The sequence below is a fragment of the Papio anubis genome, chromosome 19 (genome assembly GCF_008728515.1).
Source record: "Papio anubis isolate 15944 chromosome 19, Panubis1.0, whole genome shotgun sequence".
Classification (NCBI taxonomy): Eukaryota; Metazoa; Chordata; class Mammalia; order Primates; family Cercopithecidae; genus Papio; species Papio anubis.
Genome location: NC_044994.1, coordinates 56,703,586 through 56,719,452, shown reverse-complemented (window position 1 = coordinate 56,719,452; position 15,867 = coordinate 56,703,586). Strand labels below are relative to the sequence as shown.

The window sequence follows — 15,867 nt, the reverse complement described above, 5'->3', positions numbered from 1 at the left end:
TCTACAACCTTGCTATTCAGTGTGGTCCATGGACTAGCAGCCTCAGCATCGCCGAGGAGCTTGGTGGAAATGCAGATTCTCAGGCTCCTCCATTCCAGTCTTACTAAATCAGAATCTTCTTTCTAACAAGATCCTCAAATGATACACGGAGTCACAGCAGCTGTTCCCCCACATGACTGCTTTCTAAAGAGCAAACTTACAACTATGGGGCAAGGTTGTGGAGAAGACTACTAATATTAGTCAATGGCATACTCTGTGCATCGAAACAAATGCATTATATATACTATGTCTTCCATCCTATGACATCCCTCATAGGGAGGTACTGCCACCATTTTCCATAGGAATAAACAGCCTGAAAGAGTACAGATTTCTAAATTGTAAAGCAGGACATTGAACTCTGACCTGGTTCAGAGTTCAGAGTTGACCCTCAACCTGAGCCCATTCTAGGATAAGAGTATTTTCTGAATTGTGTTCAACACTTAGAACACCACCCCACTGGATGTAATCATGAAAAGAGAAAAGAGCATGTGGCCAAATATGTCAGGGAAACACTGGTAAAAGCAAATTTTCAAAGTTTTTTTCCTAAAAGGCTTGTGAGAGCCTTTACTATGATAAAATGCATACTTTGAACACTCATTACCATTTTCAAATCAGTGTCTTCATTGGGAAGCAAAATGATCATATTCAGTTCCTTTCCAACATAGGGAAGCACTAGAATTTGGCTGGATATTTTCCTTACATAGGTCATTTTAAAGACGGATTCCTTAAACATCATTTGCACAGGTTTTTCTTTGTTCTAGAAAGGAAACAGATACACATTAAGTTGAAGCACAAGAGTTGAATATTGAGCATAATCAACAGAGTTGGTCACTTTCTGCCCCTACAAATGCTTTCTTTCTTTGGTCTCTAGAACCCCGTATTAGACCCTTCCTTTACTGGTTCATGGTCATTACCTCAGTCTCCAAACATTGGGCTACCCAGGGCTCAATCCTTACCTTGCTTTCTGTTGGTGATCTTGAAGGAGATCACGATATGCCACTCTGAAATATACCACTTTGGTTTAAGAATATTTTGAACTGAAGGCATTAGAGTTCCTGAAATAGCCTATCTGCCTAAAAGCAGAATCTCCCCCAAAAAACTCAATTTTCATTATTCTCTTCCTTGGTAACAATTCTAATTTTCTTAGAGATGAAAAGTCTGCACACACCCAGCCAGACATTGTCACAAGCCTATTACCTCTGCCATCGATTCTGCTCCAAAAGGATCCATTTATCTTTCCACAAAAGGCATTTGTTTTTCCCAAGTGCCCTTTGTTCCCCTCCCTTTCTCCTACGAAGTTGGGTAAAAACACCACAAATTCTAATGACTTCTTCAAATTACTTATCACTGAGTTTTCCCATGTACGTGTGTGATGCACAAGTTAATAAATTTCTGTTCGTTTTTCTCTTGTTAATTCTCTTTCGTCACTCTACAAGGTCCCAGTCAAAGAACTTGCGAATATAGAGGAAAACGATTTCTTTTCACCCCTATCATTTCATTTAGTCTTATGAATTTAAATATAAAACCCAAATCTGCACCTCTGGCCTGGAGCTCACCTCAGTAGTCCAAATTCATAAATTTCACTGCCCTACTCAACATCAGCATCTGAACATATAAAACCAACCTCCAGTCTAACTTGTAACACTGGGCTCCTCACAACCCCTTCCCAATCTGCTCCATCTGTTTTCTGTCCCATCTCAGTTGAGGGGGACACCATCTTTCCAGTTGTCGGATACCCTGGAATGAATGTTGACTCCCATCTTTCTCTCACAACACATATCTGACCCTTGGCAAATTATATCAGCTCCATTTTTACAACGTAACCAAAATCTAACCTGTGCATCCTACCTCCGCTGCTATCTTCCTAGTCCTGGACGGTGCAATAAACTCGTAAGTGATTGCCTTATTTCTGCCCTTATCCTCCCTGTGATTATTCTCAACACAGGAGCCTGAGAGACCCTGTTAAGACATAAGTCACATCACTCCTCAACTGAAAACCCTCCTGACTCAGAGTGAAAGCTGAAGTCTTTGAAAAAACTGGCAAATCATGTCAGCAGCTTGTCCTCCACTGCCTCTCTGATCTCACCTCTTACTGCACTCCCTTTGCTTGTCTGCTACACTCAGAGTGGTTGCTTCACGGATCCATGGACAAACTATCTCAACTCTGCCCACTGAACTCATTCCCCCAGAACCTGTAACACATATGGCCTCACCTCCTTCTGTCCTTGTCTCAAATACCACCTCCTTCAGTGAGGGATTCCTTGAGACCCCTACCGGAAGTTGTGTTGCCCCACCTCAACTTTCTATCACCTTTTCTTTGTACCTGTCTCCATAGCACTGCTCTTTAATATATGTTTACTGTCTTTCTCCCCGAGGAACATGTAAGCTCCATGAGGAGAGGGACACTTTGCAGATTTTGAACATGGCTGGAATAGTACCTAGCACAATACATGACATACAGTGAGCGCTCAATCACTGTTCATTAAATAAATGAAGAAACAAACTTAACAACAAAAATACTGAAAAAAAAAAAAAATTAACACAACTTACTAGAAGAACATCACATCTGTTGCTAATGCATCCTCAAACAGTAAGAATGATTCGAGGACCATGATTATATTCTACACAATAATTCTGCTCAATTGCTGAGTGAGTATCCCTTATCTGAAATGTATGGGGCCAGAAGCATTTCAGATTTTGGACTTTTTTCAGATTTTGAAATATTTGTATTATACCTACTGGTTGGGCATCCTTAATCTTTCTTGTGTGTGTGCGACAGAGTCTCGCTCTGGAGTGCGGTGGTGCGATCTCGGCTCACTGCAACCTCCACCTCCCAGGTTCAAGCGATTCCCCTGTCTCAGCCTCCCAAGTAGCTGGGACTACAGGTGTGCCCCACCACGCCCAGCTAATTTTTTGTATTTTAGTAGAGATGGGGTTTCACCATGTTAGCCAGGATGGTCTTGATCTCCTGACTTCGTGATCCACCTGCCTCTGCCTCCCAAAGTGCTGGAATTACAGGTGTGAACCACCGAGCCTGTCCCGAGCATCTTTAATCTTAAAATCAGGGGGGAGGGACAGCATTAGGAGGGATAGCATTAGGAGATATACCTAATGTAAATGATGAGTTAAAGGGTGCAGCACACCAACATGACACATGTATACATATGTAACAAATCTGCACATTGTGCACATGTACCCTAGAACTTAAAGTATAAAAAAAAAAAAATCTATAATCCACAATGCTTCAGTGGCCATTTTCTTTGAGCATCATGTTGGTGGTCAAAAAGTTTCAGATGTTTGGAGCACTTCAGATTTTGGATTTTCAAGTTAGGGACACTCAATGATACTCAACTCTGCTGTTGTAAAATGAAAGCACCTATAGACAGTATTTTAGCATATGAACAAAGCTGTATTTCAATAAAAGTTTATTTATAAAAATAAGTGATGGACTAGACCTGGCCATTGGGCATAGTTTGCCAACCACTGGTCTAGGAAAATTCCTCTCCCCACTTTCAGATCCCAATACCTCTAGTCTTGTGATATGAAAGGATCCAATCTTGGTCATTTGTGGTAACTCAGTGATTCACTAAATTTGCAATTGTATAGGTAAGTTTTATTTTATTTGGTAATTAAAGAATTAAAATAAAAATGTATATCATCTCAAAATCTTCACCCTTTGAGAAAGTACATAGGTTGGTACACTTAGCATTCATTGCAACTTGTTTTTTCTTTTTGCGTGTGTGTGTGTGTGTGTGTGTGTGTGTGTGTGTAAAGACTAGAAAGTAAAACAGAATTCTTCATCTCCTTATAGCATAAAATAATTCTGGCCTGTGAGATAAAGAAAAAATGTTTTCCTTCATGAGAAAAATGGCAGAACCTTAGAAAGACAAGATTTACTCTTCTTCCTCTGTCCTTGCTGCTTTCTCTTGCCTGGATCGTGTATCTAATGTCTGAACCAGCTTGTGACCATGAGGAAGTAAGTCATGGAAGTAATGAAGGCAGAGCAGAAGAGAGAGTGATTCCCTGAAACTTTCACTTACATCCCACATCAGCCTTGGCCTCTGCCCACCTCCAGAATTCCTATTGTGGAGGAAGAATATCAAGAGTTTAAACCTTGCATGTTGAGTTTTCTGTCAATTGCAGTTTAACGAAATCCTAACACAAATTTTAAAACAAAACAAATTTTGTTTTAAAAAATTTAAGGACAGAGGCCAGGTGCGGTGGCTCACGCCTGTAATCCCAGCACTTTGGGAGGCCGAGGCCGGCGGATCTCAAGGTCAGGAGATCGAGACCATCCTGGCTAACATGGTGAAACCCCGTCTCTACTAAAAAATACAAAAACAAAATTAGCTGGGGGTGGTGGCAGGCACCTGTAGTCCTAGCTACTTGGGAGGCTGAGGCAGGAGAATGGCATGAACCCGGGAGGCAGAGCTTGCAGTAAGCTGAGTTTACGCCACTGTACTCCAGCCTGGGCAACAGAGCGAGACTCTGTCTCACAAAAAAAACAAAAAAAACAAAAAAAAACCAAAAAACATTTAAGGACAGAAATAGTTTTCCAGGGGAAAATGGAACAGTTCATTTTAAAACAAAGCCAGAAAGAACATACATTCCTTGAGAAACCAAAGACTCAATCAGGCTTAGGTGGGCACAGAAGATTTACCTAGTGATTAATAATTAACTTAATCTATTCTGTCTACTTTTGAATATATCCTGAAATCTCTAGAGTTAAACAAAAGAAAGAATAAACCAGATTTAGAGAAAGATAAAGGGCCTTTTGCAAATAATGTATTCCAAGTTGGAGGTAGCTAAACTCTATGTCTGTCCTGTGTAAGTGTTTTTGCTCACCTAGTTTTTAGGTTAAAATTTGTGCTTATTCGTCTTTATTATCAACAGAAGACTGAACATAATTCATTGGTTCAGTACTTGTTGAGCACAAGGTACTGGTAAGGTAGCAGTCTCTGCACTCAAATGGCAACAAACAAAGTGGGAAAAGGGACACCTGATTCAACCACTGCAGTGCCACCATGGAGCGGGAGGGATCGCTGTGGCGGCTTGGAGGAAGAGACAGCTTAGGGAGGTGCACTGTCAGAGAGGCTTTCCAGAAGGAACAATGAAAGAAAGAAAGGCACATATAGGTACTGTTGAGAAATAAAGATAGAGAAATATGCGAGATCCAAGAGCCTCACACATCATACCACTCTTTGAACTTTATCTCACAAGTTTTGGGAAGCCAAGGGCTATAGACTCAGATTTGTGGTATAGATGTGAATACAGATGAGATAGGGAGCTGGACCAGAAGGCTGGGAGTATGTAGCCACTGTTGATGAGACACAAAAAGGAGATGAAGAGTAGGAGAAAGGCCCCTAGGTTTGGAGGGGAGTCCTGCTGCTGGACTACCAAAGGGTCATGTCAAAGCTACCAAGAGTCAAGTTTTAAAGCCAACGTGAAGACGGAACTGTTCCCAAGAATCACCATTGAAATTGAAAAATATTCACCTTGCTAATTTTAAAAGGCATTTCCCTGGTCATCTCTTTCAGAAACTGGCTTTCCCAGTTTCCTTTGAAGTAGATGGCATTCACGAGAATCAGCTTAGTCAATGAATCAACTGAATCTGGAGAGAGCATCTCTGTAATTTTACCTGTTAAGAAGAATTAAAGAACCATTTAGCTAAAAGTATTCCCTGATGATTTCATCAGGAGGGATATTCAGATTATGTCATCTGTTTGAGAAAGCAAGTATGCATGAAGGTAGTTCATGGTGTCCTAAAATATAACCATGTAAAGGGATGCTTATCCTCACAATGACCATAGTAACAACACTGCAACAAAAACTCGAAATAGAGCTCTTGTAATAAAAACATCACTATTTGAATAGAAAGCATAAAACAAACAGGTAGATATTAATGGGAGAGGATGACCTGATAATATATAGCAAGGAATGATTGGTGCCTGTGGTTTAAAGAAATAAACATAAAAGACTGGCAAAAACGTGAGCAGTTGTAGCAAGCGTAAGAACAGTTTAAGAACTAAAGCCTAAAAAGGGCATGGCTGGCTGGATGCTGTGGCTCATGCCTGCAATCCCAGCACTTTGGGAGGCCGAGATGGATGGATCGTTTGAGGTCAGGAGTTCAAGACCAGCCTGGCCAACATGGTGAAACCCTGCCTCTACTAAAAACACAAAAATTAGCTGGGCATGGTGGCAGGTGCCTGTAGTCCCAGCTATCCTAGCTATTTTGGAGGCTAAGACAGGAGAACTGCTTGAACTCAAGAGGTGGAGGTTGCAGTGAGCTGAGATCGTGCCACTTTACTCTAGCCTGGGAAACAGAGCAAGACTCTGTCTCAAAAAAAAAAAGAAAGAAAGAAAGAAAGAAAAAAGAAAGAAAAGAAAAAGAAAAGAAAAGAAAGAAAAGAAAAGAAAAGACAAGACAAGACATGGCCAAGCATCCTGCCATATTACATAGATAAACCATAGCGCATAGGCAATACCAGAGAGGGAGGCCTTTAAATTCAAATGTTAATGCTATGTGTGAATAGAACCCTATCTAATATTAACAACAAAAATGTGTAGGTTCTTCTAGAAGAGATGTACTGCATATTGAGAGATATCACAGATAGATGATAAGAGCAGGGATAAAGCTAGAGAAAAGGTCTACACTCTGGCAATATTTCAGAAGCAAGTTTTTAAAGTTTGCATAGTTATTTAGAGAAAAAAAGCACTCCTTGTCATATGTGACAGTTTTATGAAGAAACTGACTGTAAGACTGTTTGAAATATTATTGAAATAAAATACCAATATGTTTTCACCTTCAGTTTTTTCAGCAATCCAGTTATTTATGTGTGTTCTGGACTTCTCTGAATCATTCAGGAAATCAAGCTGCTTTAGCTTTGCTTGGTAGAATTTGCCACAGGAATCTGTAAAACACTAGGAAAAACTGAGCAACATAATATCACAGCTAACGAGATAATTAACACCAACAACTTACTTCTTCATTGTGACACCTCAGAAAATCAATAATTTTATTATTTATCATATATAAATTCCAAACAAGTGTGAGAAATTCACCTAAAGTCCAAATTCTTTTCAGCTATTCCTAATCTTAGCTTATAAACTAAGTAATACAGTGATCTGTGTATCAAATAATTTTCATCAACACAACTGCTGGATCTTTCAAGAGAGTGGCAGTGCATCAATGAGATAATAAAAGGCACTGAGAAATCTCCAAGATGACATAACAATCCTTATATGTAAGCACCAAATAGAGGAGCATCAAGATACATAAGGCAAAACCAAATAGAACTGAAAGGAGAAATAGATAAATCCACTATTATAATTGGAGACTTCAACATCCCTCTATCGGTAGTGGATAGATCCAGAAAGCAGAAAATGTGTAAAAACATAGTTGAACTCAACAACAGTCAACAAAGAGATGGATATAATTGGCATTGACTACTTTATCCAACAAGAGCAGATTACACATTCTTCCCAAGCTTACATGCAACATTCACCAAAATAGACCATATTCTGGGCCATAAAACACATCTTAGCATATTTAAAATAATAAACATCATTTTGATGTCTGCTTTCAGAGTGCAATTGAATTAATCTAGAAATCAATAAGAGAAAGATGGCTGAACAATTCAAAGGTACTTGGAGATTAAACAGTACACTTTTAAATAACACATGCATCAAAACAGAAATCTCAAAAGACACTAAAAACATTTTGAGCTAGGTGAAAGTGAAAACACTGACAACACTAAATGCTGGCAAAAATGTGGAGCAACAGGAACTCTCATTCATTGCTGCTGGGAATGCAATATTGCACAGTAACTTTGGAAGACAGTCTGGCAGTTTCTTATAAAACTAAAAGTATGATTCAGCAATCATGACCCTTGGCATTTACCCAAAGGTGTGGAAAAAACCTGCATGCAAATATTCATAGCAGCTTTATTCATAATTGCCCAAGTTGGAAACAACTAAGCTGTCGCCCACCACTCTGGTGGGCATGTTAATAATGGGAGAGGCTATGCATGTACCTTCTGCTCAATTTTTCTGTGAACCTAAAACTGCTTTAAAAAATAAAGTCTTTTTTTTATTATTATTAAAAAAAAGGCTTCAAGACACTGTGACTATAGAATCTGTCACTTCTATAAACCATTACACTCGCTGACTAAGGATTTAACACAGCAAGTGCTATGTCTGCATCTACGTTTTAGAACAACGGAGTATGAAACTGGGTCTGTTGTTTCATAAATTAGATGAATAAAATATATACTCCTACACTAGCAATTTCTATCAGACCTTGCTGCAATGCTAGGAAAGTTGTAAACTCCAGTGTCCAGAGTGGTGCCACACAGAGCTATTGAATGCTAAAAATATGGCTAGTGGAACTGAGGAGGTAAACATTTACTTTAATTAATTGCTTTGAAACATTCATAACCACATGTGGACAGTGGCTGTGATTCTGGCTGTTTTAGAGTATGATCAACTTTACAAAAAAAGCCCAGCCCTTTGGGAGGCCGAGGTGGGTGTATCACCTGAGGTCAGGAGTTCAAGACCAACCTAACCAGCATAGAGAAACTCCATCTCTACTAAAAATACAAAATTAGCTGGGCATGGTGGTGCATGCCTGTAATCCCAGCTACTGGGGATGTTGAGGCAGGAGAACTTCTTGAACCCGGGAGACGGAGGTCGCAGTGAGCCGAGATCACACCATTGCACTCCAGCTTGGGCAACAAGAGCCCAGGCTCAAAAAAAAAAAAAAGTCCAAACTATAATCTGTTAATTTATTGGGTGGAATTATAGGATATTCATGAAAACCTACATTATGCCATATAAAAGCAGAATCTGTGGAGGAAATTAAATGGATTGAAATAATTAGTTTGTTGTTCACGCACTATGGAATTATTTCCTAATCTTTCTCACCTACTACTCACTGGTAAATATTTAATCCCCCTTTTCAGGTTTTGGTTTTTATTTCAAAATTTTATACTTCCATTTCAGTGCAGCATTGGAGAGGAAATATGACGGTAGTTACGAACACAAGTTCTGCAACTTATTAGCTGTGGGATATTCAAAAAATTACTTAGTCTTTTTATGCCTCCATGTTCTCTCCCGTAAAACAGGGAAGCAGGAATAGCTTCACCTCACAAGATAACTGTGAATAACCGACGAATTATTTTCACTTTATCATGTAACATTTTTGAATTTTCAGTATGCTTCATGCATTGCATAACTGATCTGTATACCTCATTTTATTTAATCCTCCCATAATTCAGGCTTTGCCAATTTTGCTGGCTCTGCTTGTTTCTCAATGGTTTGGAAATTGGTTAAATTTCTCAATCTAAGAAAACAATCTGAAAGAAAACTGATGAATCACATATTGATGACTTGTTGCAGCCCTAGGTGATGTTTTCAACTTTTACACATTTTAAAATAATTGTCAGCTAAATTAACTTACTATTTTAGAAGCCATGAAGAATAAAACTAAAAGAACATCTAATTACCTACTGCTGTTGGTCTTGGATTTTGGAAATAAGAATAAATAAATAAATAAGAAATTGGTGATAAATAGTTGACAAGTATTTCTCATTTCTTTATTTTGTATTACAATATCAAAACAACATGTTAAACACCAATTTTTTAAAATATCCACCAAAAGTATATATTTATATGTTGGAGTTTTGTTTTTCTTTATACAGAAGGCTAATAAAAGGTGGTAATAACCTAAACAGTAGCTAAGACTATAAAAATAAGTGAAACGCATCATAAAATCACACTATAATGTACAACTCTCATAAATATTCAACTTTATGCTTCACAGCCTTTCTTGTATACCAGCTGGTTTTGAAACAATTAATTTAGATTTTGAAACAAGTTTAAAAAATAATGAAAAACTCATATAACACAGTAAGAGTGATATCCCAAACATAAAGAATTCTTGTAAATCAATAAGAAAAACATCCAGCCCCACGGAAAATGTGCAAAGGAAATATAAATAGGTGATTCACAGAAAAGTTAGAAATGTTCAGTTCACATAGAAGAGCTGTTCAACAATGGGAACACATGGACACAGGACGGGGAACAACACACACTAGCACCAGGAGGGGCTTGCGGGGTGAGGGGAGGGAGAGCATTAGGACAAATAGCTAATGCATGTGGGGCTTAAAACCTAGATGACGGGTTGATGGGTGCAGCAAACCACCATGGCACAAGTATACTTATGTAACAAACCTCCACGTTCTGCTCTTGTATCCTGGGAACGTAAAGTAAAACTTTTTTAAAATGCACTTAAATTTCACATTCTGCTCTGTAATATAAACAGCTGATTAAACAGTTTGATTAGAAAAAAAAAAAAAAGCTGTTCAATTCCATTAATAATCAAAATGGTGTTTTTGGTGCTTTTCTTGCTTTATGGATATTAGCCCTTGTGTATCATATATGTTGTAATCATTTTATCTCAGGCTATCCTTTTTTTAACTTTTATTTTTGGTTCAGGAATACAGGTGCAGGTTTGTTATATAGGTAAATTGCATGTTGTGGGGGTTGGCGTAGAGATTACTTTGTCACCCATCACTAATAAGCATAGTACCTGTTAAGTAATTTTTGGATCCTCATCCTCCTCCACCCTCCACCCACAAGTTGGCCCGAGTATCTGTTGTTTTTTTTATTTGTGTCCATGTGTACTCAAAGTTTAGCTCCCACTTAAAAGTGAGAAAATGCAGTATTTGGTTTTTTGTTGCAGTGTTAGTTTGCTTAGGATAATGGATGTCCAGCTCCATCAATGTTTCTGCAAAGGATGTGATCTCATTCATTTTTATGGCTTCATTGTATTTCATTGTATATATGTAGCGCATTTTTAAAAATCCAGTCTACCACTGATGGACATTTAGGTCGATGTTATGTCTTTGCTATTGTGAGTAGTGCTGCAATGACCATATGTGTGCATGTGTCTTTATGGTAGAATTTATATTCCTTTGGGTACATACCCAATAATAGGATTGCTGGGTCAAATGGAAATTCTGTTTCAAGTTCTTTGAGAAAGCTTCAAATTGCTTTCCACAATGGCTGAACTAATTGACATCCCCACCAACTATTTACTTTCCTCTGTAGCCTTGCCAGCATCTGTTATTTTTTGACTTTTTAACAGTGGCCATTCTGACTGCTGTGTGATGGTATCTTATTGTGGTTTTGATTGGCATTTATCTAATGATTAGTGATGTTAAGCATTTTTTCATATGTTTGTTGGCAACATATAGGTCTTCTTTTGAAAAGTGTTCATATCCTTTGCCTACTTTTTAATGGAGTTATTTGTTTTTTGCATGTAAAACAAAATTCTTTAGATTCTGGATATTAGACTTTTATTGAATGTATATTTTGCAAATATTTTCTCCCATTCTGTAGGTAGTCTGCTTATTGTCTTGGCAGTTTTCTTGCTGTGCAGAAGATCTTAAGTTTAAATGGGTCCCATTTGTCGATTTTTGTTTTTGTTGCAGTTGCTTTTGGTGTTGTCATTGGGAAATATTTGCTAGTTCCTATGTCCAGGATGGTATTTCCTAGATTATCTTCAGAGATTTTATAGTTTTAGGTTTTACATTTAAGTCTTTAACCCATTTTGAGTTGATTTTTTTATATGGTGTAAGGAAGAAGTCCAGTTTCAATATTCTGCATATGGCTAGCCAGTTATCCCACACACATTTGTCGAATAAGAGTCCTTTCTCCATGGTTTGTTTTTGTCACATATCAGATGGTTGTAGGTGCGTAGCATTATTTCTGGGCTCTGAATCCTGTTCCATTGGTCATTGTGTCAGTTCTTTTACCAGTACCATGCTGTTCTGGTTACTGTAACCTTGGAGTATAATTTGAAGGCAGGTATGTGATGCCTTCAGCTTTGTTCTTTTTGCTCAGGACTGCCTTCACTATGTGGGCTGTTTTTTTGGTTTCATGTAAGTTTTAAAATAGTTTTATTCTAATTCTGTGAAGAATGTCATTGTAGTTTTATATAAATAGTTTTATATAAATAGCATTGAATCTGTTAATATAATATAATACATACAATCATATAGATAGCTCACTGATCTTTTGTATCATTTTGCATGTCTCAATTGTCTTTAGTTAGGCCCTGGTTTTGGTTTTTTTGTCTTCTGCTAGCTTTGGGGCTGGTTTGCTCTTGTTTCTCTAGTTCCTCTAATTGTAACGTTATGTTGTTAATTTCAAATCTTTCTAACTTTTTGATGTGGGTGTTTAGAGCTATAAACTTCCCTCTTAATACTGTTTTGGCTGTGTCCCAGATATTCTGTTATGGTGTATGTTTGTTCACATTAGCTTTAATGAGTTTGTGGATTTCTGTCTTAATTTCATTATTTACCCAGGAATCATTCAGGAGCAGGTTGTTTAATTTATATGTAATTGTGTGGTTTTGGGCAATTTTCATCACATCAATTTCTATTTTTATTGTACTGTGATCCAAGAATGTGGTTGGTATGATTTCATTTTTAAGAATTTGCTGGATATTGTTTTATGCCTAACTGTGTGGTCAATTTTATAGTATGTGCCATGTACAGATGAGAAAATGTATATTCTATTGTTTTGGGGTGGAGAGGTCTATAGATATCTGTTAGTTCCATTGATCAACTATTGAGTTCAGGTCCTGAATATCTTTGTCAGTTTTCTTCCATGATTATCTGTCTAATACTGTCAGTGAGGTGCTATTTTATCCCATTATTATTGTATGACCTCTTCCTAGGTCCTCTTATTGAATTGAGTCTTTTACCAATGTGCAATACACTTCTTTGCCTTTTTTGATCTTTGTTGGTTTAAAGATTGTTTTGTCTGAAAATAGAACAGAAATCCCTGCCTTTTTATATATTCCATTTGCTTCATATATTTTTTTTTCTCTATCCCTTTACTTTTAGCCTATGTGTGTCTTTGCATATGAGACTTGTCTCTTGAAGATAGCATATGGTTGGGCTGGGCATCTTTATTCAATGTACCACTCTGTGCCTTTTAATTGGGGCACTTAGACCATCTACATTTGAGGTTAGTAGTAGATTTGATCCTGTCATCATATTGTTAGCTAGTTATTATGCAGACTTCATTGTGTGGCTGCTTTATGGTGTCACTGATCTATGTATTTACATGTATTTTTGCAGTAGCTGGTAATGATCTTTCCTTTCTATATTTAGTACTCCCTTCAGGACCTCTTGCAAGGTAGGTCTGGTGGTAATGAATTCCTTTAGCACTTGCTTGTCTGAAAAGGATCTTATTTCCCCTCTGCTTATGAAGTTTAGCTTGGCTGGATATGAAATTATTGGTTCAAAATTATTCAAAATTATTTTCTTTAAGAAAGCTAAATGTTGCCCCCCGCCCCAATCTCTTCTGGCTTGCAATGTTTCTGCTAACAGGTTTGCTGTTAGCCTGATAAGATTCCCTTTGTAGTTGACCTGCCCCTTCTGTTTTTTCTTCTTCATTTCGACTTTGGAGAATCTTATGATTATGCGTCTTGAGGATGGTCTTCCTGTGTAGTATTTCGCAGGGGTTCTCTGCATTTTTCTAAATTTGAATGCTGTCCTCTCTAGCGTTTGGGGACATTTTCATGAATGATATCCTGAAATATGTTTGCCAAGTTGCTTGGTTTCTCTCTCTCTCTTTCAGAGACGTCAATGAGTCATAAATTTGGTTTCTTTACATAATCCTATATTTCTTGAAGGTTTTGTTGATTCTTCTCTATTTATTTTCTTTATTTTTATATGAATGAGTTATTTTGGAAAGCCAGTCTTCAAGCTCTGAGACTGTTTTCTCACGTGGTCAATTCTGCTGGTCATATTGCAATTTCACTGTGAAATTATTGTAGAGTGTTTTTCAGCTCTATCAATTCAATTTGTTTCTTTCTTATAATGGCCACTTTGTCTATGAGCTCTTGTATTGTTTTATCGTAATCATTAGGTTTCTTGGATTGGGTTTTGACTGTCTCCTGTATGTTGATGATCTTTGTTCCTATCCATATTCTGAATTATGTTTCTCATGTTTCAGCTGTTTCGGCTTGGCTAAGAATCATTGTTGAGGAACCAGTGTGACTGTTTAGAGATAAGAAGACACGCTTTTTGAGTTACCAGAGTTCTTCTGCTGGGTCTTTCTCATTTGTGTGGGCTCATGTTCCTTTGGTCTTTGAGGTTGCTGTGCTTTGGATAGATTATTTTGCTATTTTCTTCTTTGATGAACTTGGACGTTTGATTACAGCACAAGATGGTTTTGGTTGATGGACTCTGATTCTAGTCTACTCCTGGGTCTTGGGGGTGCTCCTTCTGATTACTTTCTCCATGCCTGTGTTTCTTTTGTTGGGTGTTCTGGTCCATAGGGCTCCTTCAGTCACGGCCCACAGCTGGCAGACAAGCTGTATCCTTGCCAGGTCAGTCCTAATCTGCTGCCCCTGTGCTTCCTGGGGAAACATAGAGTTACACCTTCCAGCAGAGTTCAAGTGGAAGTGGAACCACTGGGCTAGAAGACCTAGTGAGTGTGGCCCATCTGCCTATGACAGGCAGGAGTGGATGGACTTGCCCCCCCTGCCATTCAGGGTTTCCAGCGTGACAGGGGTCTGTACCTCTCGAAAAACTTAGGAAGAAGCAGGACTGTTGGGCTGGAAGCTATAGCAAGTGTGGTTTGCCTGGCTACCAACCAGAGGTGGGTGGAAATGACTGCTCTGCCTTCTGGGTGCTTCCTGGGACAACAGAAAGCTGCCACTGCAAGATGAGTTCTCACAGAAGCAAGACCACTGGACTGGAAGCTTTAGTAGGTATTACCTGCCTGGCTACCGGTGGTAGGGGCGAGTGGAGTCACACACTCTGCCCACTATGTGCTGCCAGGGGCAACAGAAAAGCTGCATCCACTGGCTGAGTTCATACAGAAGCAGCAGCACTGGACCAGAAGCTCTAGCAGGTGTTGCCAGTCTGACTACCAATGGCCAGGGTAGGCAGGTCACATGCCCTGCTCTCCAGGTTATTCCTGGAACAACAGAAGACTGTGACCTCCAGCTGAGTTCACTGGAGGGTGACCACTGGGCTGGAAGCTACAGCCAGCATTTCCCACCTGGCTACCAGTTGCAGGGGTGGGTGGGGTTGCATGCTCTGCCATCTGGGTGTTTCCTGGGACGATAGGAACCTGTGCCCAATAGCTGAGTTCACACAGAAGTTGGGCTGGCTGTTGGGCCAGAAGCTCTAGCAGGCATTGTCCACCTGGTTACTTGTGGTGGGGGAAGTTGGGGTCACACAGCATGCCATCCAAGTGTTTCTGGGGACAAGATAAAACTGCACCCTCCAGCTGAGTTCACACGGAAGTGGGACCGCTAGGCCAGAAGCTCTACCAAGCATTGCCTTCCTGGCTATGAGTGGTGGGAGTGGGTGGGGTCATGCACCCTGTCATCTGAGTGTTTCCTGGGAAAACGTGAGGCTGCACTCTCCAGGTCAGTTCACACAAAAGCAGGACCACTGGGCAGAAGCTGGCACCAAGCCCTGTCTGGTAAGAAGGGGCGGGGCAAACTTACTGCTCCCAGGCACTGCAACTGTGGCTTCTAATGGGGATGTGACACCAGTGATGGTCTGCTTCGGGGCCTAAGGCTTGTAGCAGTCTTCTTGGATTCGAGAGTTGCCCCCACAATACGTCCAGGTGGCTCTCTGCCTCAGTCTAGAAGTGCAGTGGTGGGGTGTTAGGGGTCAGGGGGATCCTCCTGTTCTCAATCATGCACAGGTCCTGGTGGACAGCGTGAATTCCCCTGGGAGCTCTCACTCATTCACCCTTTCCTGTGTTGAACAGAATCTCCTGGCTCCACGCTGAGCT

The 15,867-nt window shown here is 39.4% G+C and overlaps 1 protein-coding gene across 7 annotated transcripts in view; it reads right to left on the bottom strand.

Moving 5' to 3' along the window:
- LOC101001159 (serpin B6-like) overlaps positions 1-15,867 on the bottom strand; it is a 52,389-nt gene that overhangs the window by 10,088 nt on the left and 26,434 nt on the right. For all 7 annotated transcript variants that reach the window (XM_017951832.3, XM_009192884.4, XM_031658895.1 and 4 more), the window contains 3 exons: positions 6,843-6,960; positions 5,535-5,677; positions 641-796 (listed from right to left, as the gene is read on the bottom strand). In XM_017951832.3, the coding sequence (XP_017807321.2) occupies positions 641-796; positions 5,535-5,677; positions 6,843-6,960 (417 nt within the window). The remainder of the gene's footprint in view (positions 1-640; positions 797-5,534; positions 5,678-6,842; positions 6,961-15,867) is intronic.